Source organism: Pongo pygmaeus, chromosome 21 (genome assembly GCF_028885625.2).
Source record: "Pongo pygmaeus isolate AG05252 chromosome 21, NHGRI_mPonPyg2-v2.0_pri, whole genome shotgun sequence".
Lineage (NCBI taxonomy): Eukaryota > Metazoa > Chordata > Mammalia > Primates > Hominidae > Pongo > Pongo pygmaeus.
In genome coordinates this window covers 43,537,021-43,554,553 of record NC_072394.2, presented here as the reverse complement: position 1 = coordinate 43,554,553, position 17,533 = coordinate 43,537,021, and the positions used below count along the sequence as shown (strand labels likewise).

At 39.3% G+C, this 17,533-nt stretch overlaps 1 protein-coding gene across 1 annotated transcript in view; it reads right to left on the bottom strand.

Moving 5' to 3' along the window:
• TOP1 (DNA topoisomerase I) overlaps window positions 1–17,533 on the bottom strand; it is a 96,404-nt gene that overhangs the window by 63,137 nt on the left and 15,734 nt on the right. The window contains exon 3 of the mRNA XM_054467307.2: window positions 242–344. Coding sequence (XP_054323282.1) covers window positions 242–344 — 103 coding nt within the window. The remainder of the gene's footprint in view (window positions 1–241; window positions 345–17,533) is intronic.

Sequence of the window (17,533 nt, the reverse complement as noted above, 5' to 3'; positions counted from 1 at the left end):
TTAATGAGGTATATATTAAAAGAAAATTAAACATACTTGCTTTATACATCTTGATCTGAACAATGGCATCCCATTTAAGGCCTAAATCATGGCCATCCTCATAGCAACTCTAGGATCAAATACAGTTTCTACTTACTTTGCTATCTTTACCTGTAGCTCAAGTTAAGACATATTCCAGGTAAGCCAAGCAATGGCCAACCCACTGCTGAATGATGAGGGACTTGCTTGATTCCACCCTTACCTGTTGCTATGCTTGGACTTTTCCCGGTCCTTCTCCTTGTCCTTCTTGTGTTCTTTGTGCCGGTGTTCTCGATCTTTGTGTTTATCTTTGTGTTTATGAGAATCTGCAACCATAAGAGATGAGTCAGTTAACAGGAGTCATGAGCTATCTTCTGTATGCCTACCTTGACAAGCTGGTCAAGAAGTACAATGACAGGATTCAAATGGCATGGTAGGCATAATAGCACATGCCACTGAAAAAAAAAGCTTTCACAAAGAAGCCCAGACAAAGCGTCCCATTAGCCTGCTTCTACAATCAAGACAAGTCACTAATATGGGGAGGATGAGGAAATGAGAGCCAATTATTCTGTGGAAAGAAGCCACAGTTTGGCGTTTTTCTCCCTAGACATAATACTATTAAGCCTGACCTCTAAATGATAACAAAGGGATAGTATTGAACACTGACTCTAAAGATCAGATGTTATAACTTCTGAAAAATCCAAACCTCAAGAGATATGTTTTTAAATGAATGTTAATAAGGTATAATTTCTAAACAATAAAATACAATCAGCCCTCCATATCTACAGGTTCAGCACCATAGATTCAACCATTTGCAGACTGAAAATATTCAAGGAAAAATAAAAATAGTTATAACAATACAACCAAAAAAATACAAATCCCCCCACAATATAACAACTATTTATATAGTTATACTGTATTAGGTAATCTAAGTAATGTGGTGGTGAGTTAAAGTATATGTAAGGATTGTGTAGGTTATATGCAAATACTGTGCCATTTTATATACAAAAAAACTTGAACATCTGCAAATTTTGGTATACTAGGGACGGGGGTGGGGTGGTCCTGGAACCAATACCCTACAAATATTAAGAAATAACTGTAATAATAAACATTTCAAAGACACCCACAGGTGCAATCCCCACTACAATAAAGATTTAGAACAAGTCCATCATCTCAGAAAGTTTCCCTTATGCTCCTTCCCAGTCGTTCCCCATCTTCCACCCCTTGCCCAAAGGAAGCACTGATCATGCTATATATTAGATTTGTCTAGATTTCTAGATTTCATGTAAATAACATCATATAAGATTTATTCTTTTTGTGTCTGATGTCTTTCTCTCAGCATAACATTTGTGACATTCATCCACGTTGTTGGATATATCAGTTGTTGGTTCCATTTTATTGCTGAGTGGTGTTACATTGTGTAGATATACTGTAACTTACCCATTCACCTGCTGGACAATTTAGTTGTTTCCAGGCATTGATTATTATTTATCTGCTACAAACATTCATATACAAATATTTCTACAGACATGTTTTCATTTCTCTTGGGTACACACTTAGGAGAAAAGTTACTGGGTAATATAAAAAATGTATGTTTAACTTTATAGGAAATTGCCAAATTGTACCATTGTATATCTCCATCAAAAATTCATTAGCGTTCCAATTGCTACAAATTTTCACCAATATCTGCTATCAGTCTTTAATTTTAGCCATTCTAGCAGGTGTGGAGTGGTATCTCACTATGGTTTCAATTCACATATTTCTGATGATTAAATGATGTTTAATGACAAGCATCTTTTGGTGTGCCTGTTGGCCTCTCATATACCTTCTTTGGTGAAGTATCTGCTCAAATCTTTCTTGGTCTTCTTATTACCTAGTTGTAAGAGCTCTTTATACATTCTGGATTACCAATTTTTTGTTAGCTATATGAACTGTGAATATTTTCTCCCCATCATTTTCTTGTTTTTATTTCTTAATGGTGTCTTTCAAAGAGCAAAAGTTTTAAATTTTGATCAAGTCCACTTCATCAATTTTCTCTTTTAGGGTCTGTATGTTTTGTGCCCCAAGATATCTTTGCCTACTCAAGGGCTACACAGATTTTCTCTCTCTCTCTTTTGCGGGGAAAGGCAGGGAAAGAGTCTCATTTTCTTGCCCCAAGATATCTTTGCCTACTCAAGGGCCACACAGATTTTCTCTCTCTCTCTTTTGCGGGGAAAGGCAGGGAAAGAGTCTCATTTTCTTGCCCCAAGATATCTTTGCCTACTCAAGGGCCACACAGATTTTCTCTCTCTCTTTTTGGGGGGAAAGGCAGGGAAAGAGTCTCATTTTCTTATATTACGTTACGCAGGCTCCTCTCGAACTCCTGGGCTCAAGCAATCCTCCTGCCACAGCCTTTGGAATGGCTGGGATTACAAAGGCATATCACCACCTTATTTATTTATTTATTTATTTATTTTCTAGCAGTTTTGCAGAGTTAAGGGCCAGTGTTCATTTTTTCCTAATCAATAAAGATGTCAAGTTGTTCTAACACCATTTTTTTTTTTTTAACTTTTCAGTTCAGGGGTATATGTGCAGGTTTGTTATACAGGTAAACTTGTGTCATGGAGGTTTGTTATACAGATTATTTCATCACCCAGGAATTAAGCCTAGTACCCACTAATTATGTTTCCTGATTCTCTCCCTCCTCTCACCCTCCACCCTCCAAAAGGCCCCTGTATCTGCTGTTCTCCTACATGTGTCCATGTGTTCTCATCATTTAGCTCCCACTTATAAGTGAGAACATGCAATATTTGATTTTCTGTTCCTCTGTTACGTTTGCTAAGGGTAATGGCCTCTAGTTCCATCCATGTTCCTGCAAAGGACACAATCTCGTTCTTCTTACGGCTGCACAGTATTCTGTGGTGTACATGTGCCACATTCTTTTTTTTATCCAGTCTACCATTAATGAACATTGAGGTTGATTCCATGTCTTTGCTACTGTGAATAGTCTAGCATTATTTTTTAAAAGATGGCCCTTTCCCCATTAAATTGTCTTGGCCTTTTCGAGCGGTCATATAATTATAGGTCTATTTCCGGACCCTCTATTCTAACCTTACACAAACACACACTATCTTGACTATAAGATTGTTTGTTACTCTGCTTTTCAAGAGGTATAGCCTAATTCCCCTCCCCTTGAGTGTGGGCTGGACACTGTGACTCACTCCTAACAAAAAAGATGAAGTGGAATTGTGAGGGGGCAACTTCCGACACTAGGACATAAAAGGTATTAGGTCTTCCTTCCTGCTCTCTCCTTGCTCTGGGGGAGGCCAGTGACACATTGTCATGTACTCACTCAGAAGCCCTCTGGAAAGGCCCATGTAGTAAGAAACTGAAGCTTCCTGCCAATTAGCCATGTGAATGAGCCATCCTGGAAGTGGGCCTTCTAGCCTAAATTAAGTTTTCAAATGACTGCAGCCCTGGCTGACATACTGACTGCAATCTACAGATGGTAAGCCAAAGCCACCCAGATAAACTATGTCTGGATTCCTGACTCACAGGAACTACATGAGAAAATAAGTGTCTGTTGTTTTAAGCTATTATATTTTGAGGCAAAATATGTTTTATAGCAATCAATTAATAATGCATAGGCAATGTGTCTTCATCCCATGACTGGCTCACAGCAAAAGAAGCCACATGTGTCATAATCTGCTGAGCATCTATTCTGTGTCAGGCCCTGGGAAAATAGAAATCTGCATGATCGTAGTACTAACTGTAAGAAATTCCCATCCTACAGAGATGGGAAAAATAATATCACATGGTGTCAGAAGCAGGATTTGAACTCAATCTTCCATGCAGCATACAGAACCCTTCAGCTTCTTCTAAAAACCTCGAGTCTATAATCTTAAAATGTTAAGTTGATTCACACAAGGTTAGTGGCCCCAGTTTACTTGACAGCAATATCCCATTACTTCCGCCTCAAACCAAACACTTATGGCTAAAATCATAATAATGACAATACATGTAATAGCACTACAATCTGGAATAAAGCATGTGTCATTTAATTTTGTTTGCAGGCCAGATTCAATAAACAAGCCTCAGAACATCAAGATCTGCTAATACAGCCCTAGAGTATGGCAAGGACATCACATTAAAAAAAAACTACTCTGTGTATAATTCAAACGCATAAATACATATGAAGAAGACTGGAATATAGACATCAAAATATTAAAAGCAGTTATCTTAGGGTAGTCAATTTATGAGTAACTTGAGTTTTTGTGCATATACTTCATCTTGTTTTCTAGTTTTCCCCACAATTACTTTTATAGTAAAAAATGGACCAAACTTTAAAAATTTATCTTGACAAATACTAGTGTACATAGGAAAATTTGCTTAAATCACTAAAAAGCTCTAAACTTAAAAAGGAAATTAAGTGAAGGATAAATTGAAAGTAATTCCAGGCAGGTTTCAGATAACAGTCTGCCAATAACATTTTTTTTTAATTTTTTTGGAGACAGAGTCTCACTCTGTCACCCAGGCTGGAGTGCAGTGGTGTGATCTCGGCTCACTGCAACCTCAGCCTCCCCGGTTCATGCAATTCTCCTGCCTCAGCCTCCTGAGTAGCTGAGACTACAGGTGCATGCCACCACGCCCGGCTAATTTTTTGTATTTTAGTAGAGATGGGGTTTCACCATGTTGCCGAGGCTGGTCTCGAACTCCTGAGCTCAGGCAATCCGTATGCCTCAGCCTCCCGAAGTCCGGTGCTGGGATCACAGGCATGAGCCACTGCGCCCGGCCACATTTTTTTTTTAATGCACAAAATTTCAAAATTGATTTTAAGCCAGGTCCCCAAATTTTTTAAAGCAACTGCTGTCTAAAAATGCAAATAAAAAATGTCTGGTGAGAAACTCGGGGCTGTGGCTCATTAATCTCATTGATACAAATAAGACCCAGGTCAAAGATCTGAACCCCAAGTATTCCTATTTTAAAGGAATGGCTGAGCACGGTGGCTCATGTTTGCAATCCCAACACTTTGGGAGGCCAAGGTGGGAGGCTTACTTGAGGCCAGGAGTTTGAGACCAGCCTGGGCAACATAGCAAGACCTCGTCTCTACAAAATCTTTTTAAAAAATTAGTTAGGCATGTTGGTGCACCTGTAATACTGGCTGCTCCGAGGGTGAGGTGGGAAGACTGCTTGGGCACAGGAGTTCAAGGATGGAGCTATGATTACATCACTGCACTCCACTTGGGGTACAGAGCAAGACCCTCTCTCTAAAATACAAATAAAAGTTATTACATGTGCTATGTGTGCTGTGAAAGGTGTGTCAAAAAGTGTATTACATGGCAACTTCTTCAAATATCTTAATGACTATTATATTGTATTATATAAATTTACTTAGTAAATTTGTAATTTCTGAGTAAATATAAATTTATATTACTGCTGAGAAATGATAGGGGGGCAAATTGAGGTCAGTACAAAAGAACTAACCACTAAAAGAATGGGATGCCTTCTGAACGCCAAAAGCATTTAAACAAACTAAATCACCAACTGAAAGGGAAACTGTAGAGATGATCTGCAGTAGGTAAACTGACAGATTAAAGAATCTCTAAAGATGAGTACTGAAGTACTTCCACGTAAATGATGCCTGGAATTTGCTTATAATACTCTCTGGTGGTGGTGGGGGGAGGGGGGCACCAAGAGATATGGGGATAGACAAAATTTGACTGGCAAAAGGTTGATAATTACTGAAGCTGAGTGACAGACACATGGGAGTTCATTATATTTCTCTATGTGTATGCTTGAAACTTTTCATAAGTTGAACATTATCTTTAAGCTTCTTCCTTTCCAACCCTTCATTTTTGTGTTATTATATGAGGGCATGGCAAGAAGACTGGCCTAGTTCCAAGAGAGGGTTTGTGTTAAGGAACAGTAAGAGATAAAAGTAAAAGCAAAATAAATAGCTAGAGGTTTCTGTAGCAATCTACAAAAAAAGTGATAGCAAAGGAACTAAGAAGGAAGGAAAAAATGTAAAAGCACATTTGGGAAAATGGAAGTAGAACCCAGTTCCAGGAACTCACTACTATGTGTAATAAATGCAGTGTAATAAAGAGTCAGAGAAAGTCTTTATGTCCAGGTGACTGGGGGAACAAGGGGCCTTGGCAAAAACAAGAAACTTGTGCAGAATAAAGATGGCAAAAAATACTGGAGAAATGATGGACCAGCCTGAGCCATATTGTATCTAAGGTAACAGTGGGACATCTGACTAAAGATGTTGGTCAGAAGAGATGCCAGTAAGTGAAAAAGTACAGCCAATAAGGGCACGCAGATCTACATCCCTCGTGGTGAAAATATGTGTTTGGAGAGAACATACTGTGGCCTTGAAGATTACTTTCAGCACATACCTTTTCCCCTTAACTGGAATTCATCTACTAGTATTATTTAAAATGTTTTAGAGGAAGGACCCTGCCACTTCAAGCACCTGTTAAGTGCAAAAAGAAATGTGTTGAACTTAACTGACAGATATGAAAGATGCAAACCACTGCATATTAAATCATCAGAAAACCTAATTCATTGTGAATTCAGGCCAACTAATGCTTTCTAGTAACAAATATTTTAATTCCTAGTGAAAATTCTAGATGAAGACATGGGAGGAAGCCCCCTGCAATAAAGCAATCTTAATAAAACAGAAGACTTACGGCAACTAACTCCTTTCACTGTAATTTAACTGGAGTTACTCCCTAAGGACAGATAAGTTAAACAGATAGGTTAAACAGATAGAACAGGAATCAACATCTTTTGCTATTGTTACCTAACATATTCCCTGGGGTTTAAAAAGCTTTTAAGTAAAGAAGCTCCCAACAGACAAAAGGAAAGTGTCTCTGTCTTTTCCTACTGTAGGAATAGGTGTTAGGTAGCATTACACAGGAGTTGAGGGTTAATGTGTTAAAAAAAAAAAAAAAAAAGAAAGAAAAAAAGAAATCCTTTTCCTACTGTTTCAGAAATATATTCTGAAGACTAATTCAATTTAAAACCAAATATATTCAAGTCCAAAGCATACTGCTAAAGACTCACCAGACAAGGACTTTGCCCTCAAGGAGTTTACAATCCATTAAGGTAATTAAGATATAATCTCAAGTAGCTGGCTGCCCAAGGCACACAAGAGAAAAGGGCACTAATATGGGTGCCAGCACCATGCTAGGGTGCTTTCAAACACTATCTCAACTCAAGTTTCTTACTACTCTTACGATAGAGAAATAGTCCCAGTTCACAAAAGATAATAATGGGTATCTAGGTATCTGTATTAGTCCATTCTCACACTGCTAATAAAGACATACCCCAGACTGGGTAATTTATAAAGAGGTTTAATTGACTTACAGTTCTGCAGAACTGGGAAGGCCTCAGGAAACTTACAATCATGGTGGAAGGGGAAGCAAACACGTCCTTCTTCAAATGGTGGCAGCAAGGAGAAGTGTGAAGCAAAGTGGGGCAGGCGGGGGGGCGGGGTGGGAAAGCCCCTTATAAAACCATTGGAGCTCATGAGAACTCACTATCACAAGAACAGCATGGAGGTAACTGCCCGGGTGATTCAATTACCTCCCACCGGGTCCCTCCCACAACACATGAAGATTATGGGAGCTACAATTCAACATGAGATTTGGGTGGGGAAACAGCCAAACCATATCAGTATCCTTTACTAAATGTATATTTTGTGCAAGGCAGTATTACATATATCACCTCTAACTTTCACAACTCTGGGTGGTAACGATTTCCTCAAATCTAAGATACTTTTTGCCTCATTTTACCATCTCTGAAAATAAGGTGCATCTAGTTGGTATAACCCCCATGAAGGAAGAATTTAGCAAAATCAAACAAACTCACATACTCTCCCTCTTTAAACCCAACAATCCCATGCCTAACAATTCAGCCTGAAAAAACACTCCAAGGTGTATCTAGAGAAATAAGTGGATGATGACAAAGTTAAGAGGCAGTATTTTTAATAAGTGACAGGGAAACAAAGGAGGCAGAATGTAGAATGGCAGATCAATGGAACAGCAAAAGGGTTAAGAAAAAATGTTTTAGGAAACATTTGAAACTCAAAATTTCAAATGTCAATTAACATTAAAGTAACAGTCTCTATTGCATCATGATGCTCCTGTATTTAGAAACTATACAAACTCTTTATAAAGGTAATAGACATTTTCCAAATGAAGCATGTGGGCACCATTACTTCCACATCTCTTACATGATAGCAAGATTTTCTATTTTTCTGCCCTGCTGCTATTTTTCAGTAAGCGCAGTAAGGCAGTAAGATTGCTTAATTTATGGGCATTTTGGGGGGGAAAAAGTCTAAGAGTAAAAATACTGAATCTAGGTTAACTGCCTCCTTGTTTCAAAGTGAAGAGTAATATAATGAGATAAAACAGCCTGGTTCCACCAGCGAACAAGATGAAATAAAAACCCTGGATCCAAGAGTGGCAGTTAGGAGTTAACATAGGCTTCCTGGAGGATGCAGTTTGAGCCAAGTCTTACTGAAAGCTAAGAGGGAGTTGGCAAGACAAAGGAAGGTGAAAGGGCATTCTTGGTGGATGTGCTACACTGCAGCAAGAAATGAGCCGCGACAGCCAACTATTACTATCATTGCTGAAAAATTCATCCTCTCCTGAATGAGCAAAATTAAGTGAGACATACTTCTCCCAGCTAGGAAATGGGAGAGCTGACTGTTTTCAGGAGCATATTAAAAAATAAAATCCCAGAGTTATGTTTATCTCCCTAAAGTCATGTGTCCAAAACAGAGGTTTTTTTTTTGCTGATTGTTTGTTTAGACAGAGTCTCACTCTATTGTCCAGGCTGGAGTGCAGTGGTGCAATCTCAGCTCCCTGCAACCTCCGCCTCCCAGGTTCAAGCGATTCTCCTGCCTCAGGCTCCCGAGTAGCTGGGATTACAGGTGCATACCACCATGGCCAGCTAATTTTTGTATTTTTGTAGAGATAGGGTTTCACCATGTTTACCAGGCTGGTCTCGAACTCCTGACCTCAAGTGATCCAACCGCCTTGGCCTCCCAAAGTGCTGGGATTACAGGAGTGAGCCACTGTGCCTGGTCCTTTTTTTTTTCTTTTAAAAAAGTTATAGATATACTCCCACTTCTTGTAACTCTAGAGTCCTAGTTCTCTGCTTAGATAGAAAGGAAACAAAATATACAGGAATAAGAAACTCAGTATCAAATGAATCCAACAAAATTTGATCCAACTGTTAAAAAATTCCTGAAAGCTGGCCTAAACCCAAAATGACAATGAAGCTGCAGATATGGAAACCAAGTACAAGGTCAACCCCAAGTGGCCAAATCAATGTCACATCAGGCATATATAAGATAAAAAGTTCATTCTCCATAGGGAAAACAGACAAATACACAAATTATATTAGGGGAAGAAATAACCAAGTCTGTAAAATACTTTGATAAACATGTTCAAACATGATGAGCACAAAAGACCATGACCAAACCCTAATGTGATAGAGGCATTGCAGAGCAGCACAGAGGTCACCTTTAGGGACCTCTGAAGGAAGCTGGAGAAAGCAGACCAGTTCAACAGTGAAAAATATCTTATTCAAATTCCTTGTTCTATCACTCAGTGTATGACCTTGGGTAAAAGTCACTTAACTACTAGATCTATGAGAAGGTAGCATAAATCAGTGGTAAAGAGCTTCAAATCTCTGTCCATCATGTACTAGATACCCACGACCTTAGTAAATTTGCTTATCTTACAGATGAAGAAACTTGGGCTCAGAGAATTTCAGTGATTTTAAAGAATTTTATTTTGAAAGTCAATCAATATTTGTGTATAGTTTTAACAGAATTCCTGGCTAATCTCCAAGAAATTATAAACATGTTAACAACTGTCAATGCTGTACAACGATTCCTAAACCTTCTCCTTGATTAATTTACATAGAACTGAAGTCAGCCTACTCAATCATTTCATACAACTTAGCTCAGGTTGTATATGTGCATTTGAGGCAGCAACCATACCCATTCACAATGCCCACCGAGCCAACAACTGAGAAATGCTGTCTGATTTTCCTTCCTATACGGAGATCCAGGAAAGAAAAGCACTTATGAAAAAGGAAGTAAACTTTGGCCTACTCTAACAACCCTGGTACCCGGAAGCCTAACGAACTTACAGGTTTTAAGGAAGGCACTGTTAACGCCATAGCATCCCCCTGCAGAAGCACATATGCCTGCTTAGCTGTGGTCAGCAGGTGGCTAACAGTGTTGCCAATCTTATTCTACCTGGCGTCTCTAAACTCAATCCAAGCAAAAACATTTACTCTTTCTTAAGGGAGAAAAGGATAAGTCATCAGCACAGAATACTGATTGTTTTATCAACTATTCCACGATCTCAAAGCTTTTAGGGTAATCAGATCAGGGCAGGAAGAAGAGTCCTTTGCTGCTTTATAAGCAAAGGCAGAGAGCTTTCTGATACAAAGGAGACTCTTTGCCATGTTTTGAGCCAGTCCCCTTTACACTGCCTTTTGATGATAGATTTGAGACTTAGGGCAGCTGTATAATATGATGGGCTCCTCCTTCAAAGATAATCATCAAGTCAAGTGTATGGGGAATGGAGGTGGGGCATAGTTGCACAATCAAAACCTACCTTCTCCAAAAAGACACTCACAATATAACATCTGTCAAAGATAATCTCTGCTCTTCTCTGACTTACAAATATACAACTAGTGCATAAGGAAAGTGAACACTAGAACCATTTGAGTGAACACAATGGGTGAGTAAATTATTTAAAGAAAATATTTATCACCTCATTATTAAAACTCTTGTACTGGGGTAAACCCTTACATCTTCTACTTCCTCCCTGACTTTCAAACCCATATCACATCCCCAAAAGCAGGAGTTTTAACAAAATCAACATTCTCTTTAACACTCTATACCCAGTATATTCTAATACTTTTAAAAGAAGGCTGCTTCTGTCTAGGACAGATAACAAGCTGGTCTTGAGTGATAAAAAACTGGCATCCGGGAGTGCAGTAAATATCAGGGGTGTGTGAATCTCCCAGGAACTTAATGCAAAACTAAAGGCAGTGAAAAAGCCTGAAAACTTGTCATCATTAAAAGGGGAATGGTTGAGGAGTAAAAACAAGTATCCCCCAACTGTTAGGGGAGAGGGAAGGGCGTATTTCTTTTTACTCTTCAAATTCAGACTATACCAATGTTGGTCCAGTTTCAATCCAGGACACCCTGTCTGTGAGCCATCTTAATGGTGGCTGGTTTCAATTTGTAGCCTACAGAAGAGTCCTTATCACTACTTTAAAGCAATTCTCAAGGAGAACATTTCCAAAATTCCAGGGCATAGTTAACAGCCTTTCAAAGTAAGCAGGACAGAGACTGTTTCTGGCTAAAGGCCCAAAGAGCTCTGGAATTCAAAAGGAAAGAAAACAGCTGGGAGGATTCAGCTCTAAAGAAACCCTTAAAAAACTGACGAATGAGGGCTGGGAGCAGTGGGTTACATCTGTAATCTCAGCACTTTGGGAGGCCAAGGCAGGTGGATCACCTGAGTTCAGGAGTTCAAGACCAGCCTGACCAACACGGTGAAACCCCATCTCTACTAAAAAATACAGAAATTAGCCAGGCATGGTGATGCACACCTGTAATCCCAGCTACTTGGGAGGCTGAGGCAGGAGAATCACTTGAACACGGAGACGGAGGTTGCAGTGAGCCAAGATCACGCCATTGCACTCCAGCCTAAGCAACAAGAGTGAAACTCTGCCTCAACATAAAACAAAACAAAAGAATGAGAGAAGAGACTAGTAACATTTCCAATTTTTAAAGTCCACATGACCATTTATTCTCCCTAAATGTGTATTGCATATAAACAAGAATTTTTGTCATGGACTTGTTCATCATTGAAACTATGGGGTTCCCCTGTCAGGGACCTCAACTTGAAAGCTAACAAAACAAACAAACAAAAAAAAACATCTCTAGCTAAGAAGATGGCAGACAAGTATAAATAGTTCTTCTGTCCTTAAGGAAGTTGGGGTTCACAATATTCATTTGTTCAAGTATTTACTGAGTGCCACTTCAGTGTTGAAATACAACTCAGCCCCAAAACTGAGTCCCTGCCTTCATCAAGTTTCATAATAAGCATAATACCCACCTTACCATGCCATCCCAACAGTAGCAGCTACTGACTAACTTTGAAAAGGGAGGGGGAAAAGGGTCCCCCTAACTGCCCAAGTTTCACTGGACTTGCCTCCATGAAGTTCCAGAATCAGCCTCTAATGTTACAGTTGGAAAAGACCCTCATAAGAAGTTACGAAGACCAAGTTCAAGACAGGGTCAAACTGAATTAAATGAAAGTTGCCAATTATTTTGCAAAGTGTGGTCTTTCTCTTCAATATTCAAAACTTGGGGAAATACCATCAGAAACTTAGAAGTGCACTGCATTAAAAGACTCAGAGTTGCTCAAAGACCCAATTTTGTTATCATCTCTGCAACACAACTTCAAATTTCTAAAACCTGTCACTACAATTTCCAAAGTGCCCACGTGTTCAGAAGAAATGCCACAAACTGACTTAAAAACACTTCAAGAATCAGGTTCTTAAACATCAGCAGCTGTGTGAGATTAGTGGTCAGCTATTATTATCCTTAAAGGCTTTGCCATGGAAAAGACACACAAGAAGGAGCCTATTGATCTACTTTACGCCTCAAACTGACACACACACAAAAGGGTTAAATGGTCAGAGAATGTTTTCTCTTCCAGGCCACTTCCGCATTTAAATTTCTTTTATGGCTTTACAACACCACAATTACTTTAATCTGTCTCTCCACAACCCCTTCCTGTCTTATTTTACAACCTTCTCTCCCTACCTTAATCTGTCTCTCCACAACCCCTGTCTGTCTTATTTTACAACCTTCTTTCCCATCCCACTTCTTCCATATGCTCCTTAAATTCAAGTTCATCTTCTTGTCTTCCTCTGGTTCTCATTTCCAGGGACCAATTAATTATATTTAAAAATCAAAAAAATAATTCAGACTTCAGTGATAGGACCGACTAACTGTCTTTCAGAGAAGTATGTTACTTGATCTACAAGGAGGTCTTCTGATCTGGAGATTCCAGGCGCAGTTAGAGCCAGAACAGACCGTTCATTGCTTTATTATTATGCCAAAAACTAAATGACAGATTTAAAAGTCAATTTCACTTTCTAATATAAGAAGACATGCTTAGAGCAACTCCTTTAATGCAATGTCCTGGTGGGGTTTTAGATAACTTATTTCTCTGCTTTGGGTCTCAGTTTTCTGATCTATAAAATGACCTTTATTGACCCCTTACGTCTGGTCACATGAATTCTATGAATTTTAAAAATTGTCTTGGCCCATGTGGATTTAGGTAAAAGGAAAATTTAAAATGCTTGAGTGCAGTGGTTCTCAAATATTCCTGTGTATGAGCCCTGGTACTTGGAATCATCCTCAGATATTTTAACACAAGCTCTCTAGGTAACTATAATCCACTGTCCAGAACCATATTTTGAAGAAACCCTGCATTATTATTTCTTATTCCTGAGTCTTCTGAGCAATATTAATACCAAATACAAGCCACCTACAAAAATTGATGTGCTGCTGATTTTATTTTCAGTTTCTATTCCAACTGGGTCTCTCTGTTCCTTTAAAAGGCAGGCATGTGCTGAGTCAGCCTTTGGGGATTTTTTTTTTTTTTTTTAAATTTATAGCCTAGACTATTGAGTCTCTACAATTGAGGAAGAAAGAGGTTGTTCTCACCTGCTACTCTTCCAACCCCTATTTGAGAGGAAGAAGGAAAAGCTACTTAAGGGGTGGCACAGCTACTCTAACTTAGATAATAAGGACGGGGTTAGTCAAGCTCTTTAAAATACGAGTTTTCTTTGTTGTTTGGACACTAGTGGGTGGAGTCATGCTTAGAGAGAGACAGGTAACTGAGTCCTGCCAGTGGGGCTCAGATGCCTTTGGGAGCTAGAGGCTACTACGTACCAAGAGTCCTGGCAAGCTTCCTGTGATACACACAAGCACATTCAATCAGGTCAGCAAACTTTTTCTGTGAAGGGCCAGGTACTAAATACGCCTTGTAGCCCATTCAAGTTCCACTGCAAGTATTCAATTCTGCCACAGTAGCACAAAAACAACCACAGATTACATGTAAATGAACGAGCATGGCCACATTCTAGTGAACTTTATTTATGGACACTGGAATTTGTATTTCAAATGATTTTCCTGTGTCATGAAGTAATACTCTCCTTTCAATTTTTTTTCCTCCAACTACATTCTGAGAAATGTGTCATTAGGCGATTTTGTCATGCAAACATCATAGTGTGCTTACACAAACCTAGATGGTATAGCCTACCACCACCTAGGCTATATGGTATAGCCTGTTGCTCCTAGGCTACAAACCTGTACAGCATGTTACAGTACTGTAGGAAACTGTAACACAGTGTTAAGTATTTGTGTATCTGAACGTATCTACAACACAGAAAAGGGGCAGTAAAAATACCACCTTCTATCTTATGGGACCATCATTATATAAGTGGTCTATGGTTGACAGAAATCTTGTTATGTGGCACATGCCTAAATTTAAAAATACAAAAACCATTCTTAGTTTGTGGACCACACAAAAGCAGGTGTAGTTTGCAGAACACTGCGCTAGTATTAACTAGAAAGTATCCGCAATGTCTCCTGTAGAAAGGTGTCTTATTCAAGCTCAGGGTCTAAATGAAGAATATCCTCTCCCTGACTTACCTACAACTCCTGTCTAACACACCTCAGCTTTCTGCTAACTTGTTCTCCTCTCTCTTCTCTCCCTGCACACAGCTCATGAATGGCCAACCAACTTGACTTGAAAGTGGTTAAAATCTACCTCCACTCTGCAAAACTGAGTGAGTCACATGAGAACTCTGAAGAGAGGCCAATGATTGGCCCACTGCTAATTCTGCTTCTTAAGCAGCAAGCTGGTTAAATTTGTTATTTATCCCCCTTGAAGTGGGAACAACATCATACTTGTTCACAAAATGCTAACCACCTCTGATGAAATTCCTTAGTAAATAAGCAGACTTCCCGAACCCTTATAAAATAAGGTTTGTAGTTAATCCTTAGATAACAAAAAGATCCTTTTTCTTGAATACTCAAATAGGTTTTACTGATTTCTGGAATAACTGGGTCCAAGCACAAGCTGAACTGCTAAAAAATAAACTATCCAGGGGGCTTTGCTGCAAAAGCAAGCAAGCTTCCCTTAACAGGGAAAGTATTACATTAAAGTGCAGCAGAGCCTGCATTTAGTCTGTTAAGGACACATAAGTGAAGAGATGGGAGCCCTCAGTCTGATGGGTAATTCCACCACAGCCCAGAATTCTCGGGAGGCAACTAAGTCACCCCAGGTCCCCCTTTACCTTGTTTTGTATCACAACTAAGAACTCAGGCTGTGGCATGAGGTAGGCCTAGATTAGCCTCCCTGCTCTGTGGCTTAGTTATAATTATATAGCCTTGAGCTAGTTACTTTACTTAAACCGTGAGATTCAATTTCTTCAAAAGTAAACTGGCCCAGTTAACATTACTGGAAATAGTAATGTTAACTACCTCAGGATTGATAAATGAAAGCTTAGAATTCTTAAGACGCTGCCTAGGGCATTAAAAATGTTCAAATATCAGCTATTTATTTCATTCATATTCATTTTCTCCTTGCATCCCCCGAAAACTGATCATAACTTGAAGCTAAACCTGGAGGAATCTGGATCTATTCCCAGTCCTTAAGCAATTTACTCAAGTTGGTATCTAAGACCTTATACGACAGTGGTCCTCATAGTGGTCAAAGCTACAATCCAATTTTGTTCCATCAGACTAATACATGTCTAGCTAACTGTGAGCCAGATTACTTATAAGATGCAGCCTACACTGGTCATGAGCATGCAAGTGAGAAGATAACCCCAGATGGCATACAGAAGCTGAGTTCTGATCAGCTTTTACTATAAGCAACACCTTGCATGAGTTAGCCTCTTGGGTGCTATTTGGTAGTCTACAATCTTTGATTCTCTACCACTTATAGTAGGATATTCACTTATTACTGATAACAATTTAACAAATACAAATAAATTACCTTCTTGTTATAGGCAACATGCCTATAACAAATATTCCTGTGTTATATTTCAATTGAAGTTGTGGGATAAAACCAACAATTTTAAAGGCTACTAATCCATAAAGGTGTATATAAATATAAGTTCATCTATTTTGTCAACTATGCAACAGACATAACCTACCTCATAGGGTTGCTGAGATAAAATGAGAACTTACTTCATCCAAAGGACCTGAAATTTTCACCTGTTTAGCTCTAAGGGGTCAAATAAAATGGACAACTGCCTGAACTTCCAACTGCTTTGGTAAACACAACTTTACTTACCAATTGTAAGTCCTCTTAGGACTTACAATGTCAGTCAGGATAAAACAATGTAGACATACTGAAGGAAGGCTGTTATTCAAACTCATGATACATCAAATTCACATGTGTCTTTGGATTTTTAAATTCCAAGAGCCCCAATCACTCATATTCCAAGCAGAATCTAAACCACTTTCTCTTGGGTCTTACCTAAATTTTATATAGAGCTGTCCAATATGGTAGCCACTATTGGCTAGTTTATATTTAAATTAAAATAAAATAATTAAGTTCTTTGCTCCCACTTGCCACATATTTCAAGGGGGCTCAAAAGCCTCATATAGGCCAGGTGCAGTGGCTCATGCTTGTAATCCCAGCACTTTGGGAGGCTGAGGTAGGTGGATCACTAGAGGCCAGGAGTTTGACACAAACCTGGTCAACATGGCAAAACCCCGTCTCTACTAAATACAAAAAAACTGGCTGAGTGTGGTGGCCCACGCCTGTAATCCTAGCTATCGGGAGGCTGAGGGTTGAGTCGAATCACTTGAGCCTGGGAGGCAGAGGTTGCAGTAAGCTGAGATCGCGCCACTGCACTCCAGCCTGAATGACAGAGCAAGACTCTTGTCTCTGTCTCTGTCTCTCTCTCTCTCTCTCTCTCTCTCTCTCTCTCACACACACACACACCCCCCTCATATGGCTAATAGCTACCATATTGGACAGCACAAATATAGGACATTTCCATCATGACGAAAAGTTCTACTGGATGAAATTATCCAGGAAAATACTCTGCTTCCTAGCACTCTCCACTCTGCCTATTGCAGCCCAGTCAAGGACTTTTCCCTACATGGCACTGCACTATTCTGTGTGGTTCCCAGGCCTGGCTAAGCTGGCTATCTCAAAGCAGCCTGCTTCTGCACAGAACCTCTGGAGAATCAGGCCCTCAATGAGCACCTGCCCAGAAAACATTTCAACTGAAGTTATTAGTCTGCCAAAGCATAAGACAAAACTGAGATAGAGCAATTATTTTAAGCTTCAGGAGGAGGGCAAACAAATCCCATTTTTACTAACTACCTTTGTTCTCTTAATAGAAGACAACACTGGAATTTTTTTACTTGTCTCTTAAAGTAATTAACTAGTACAAGACC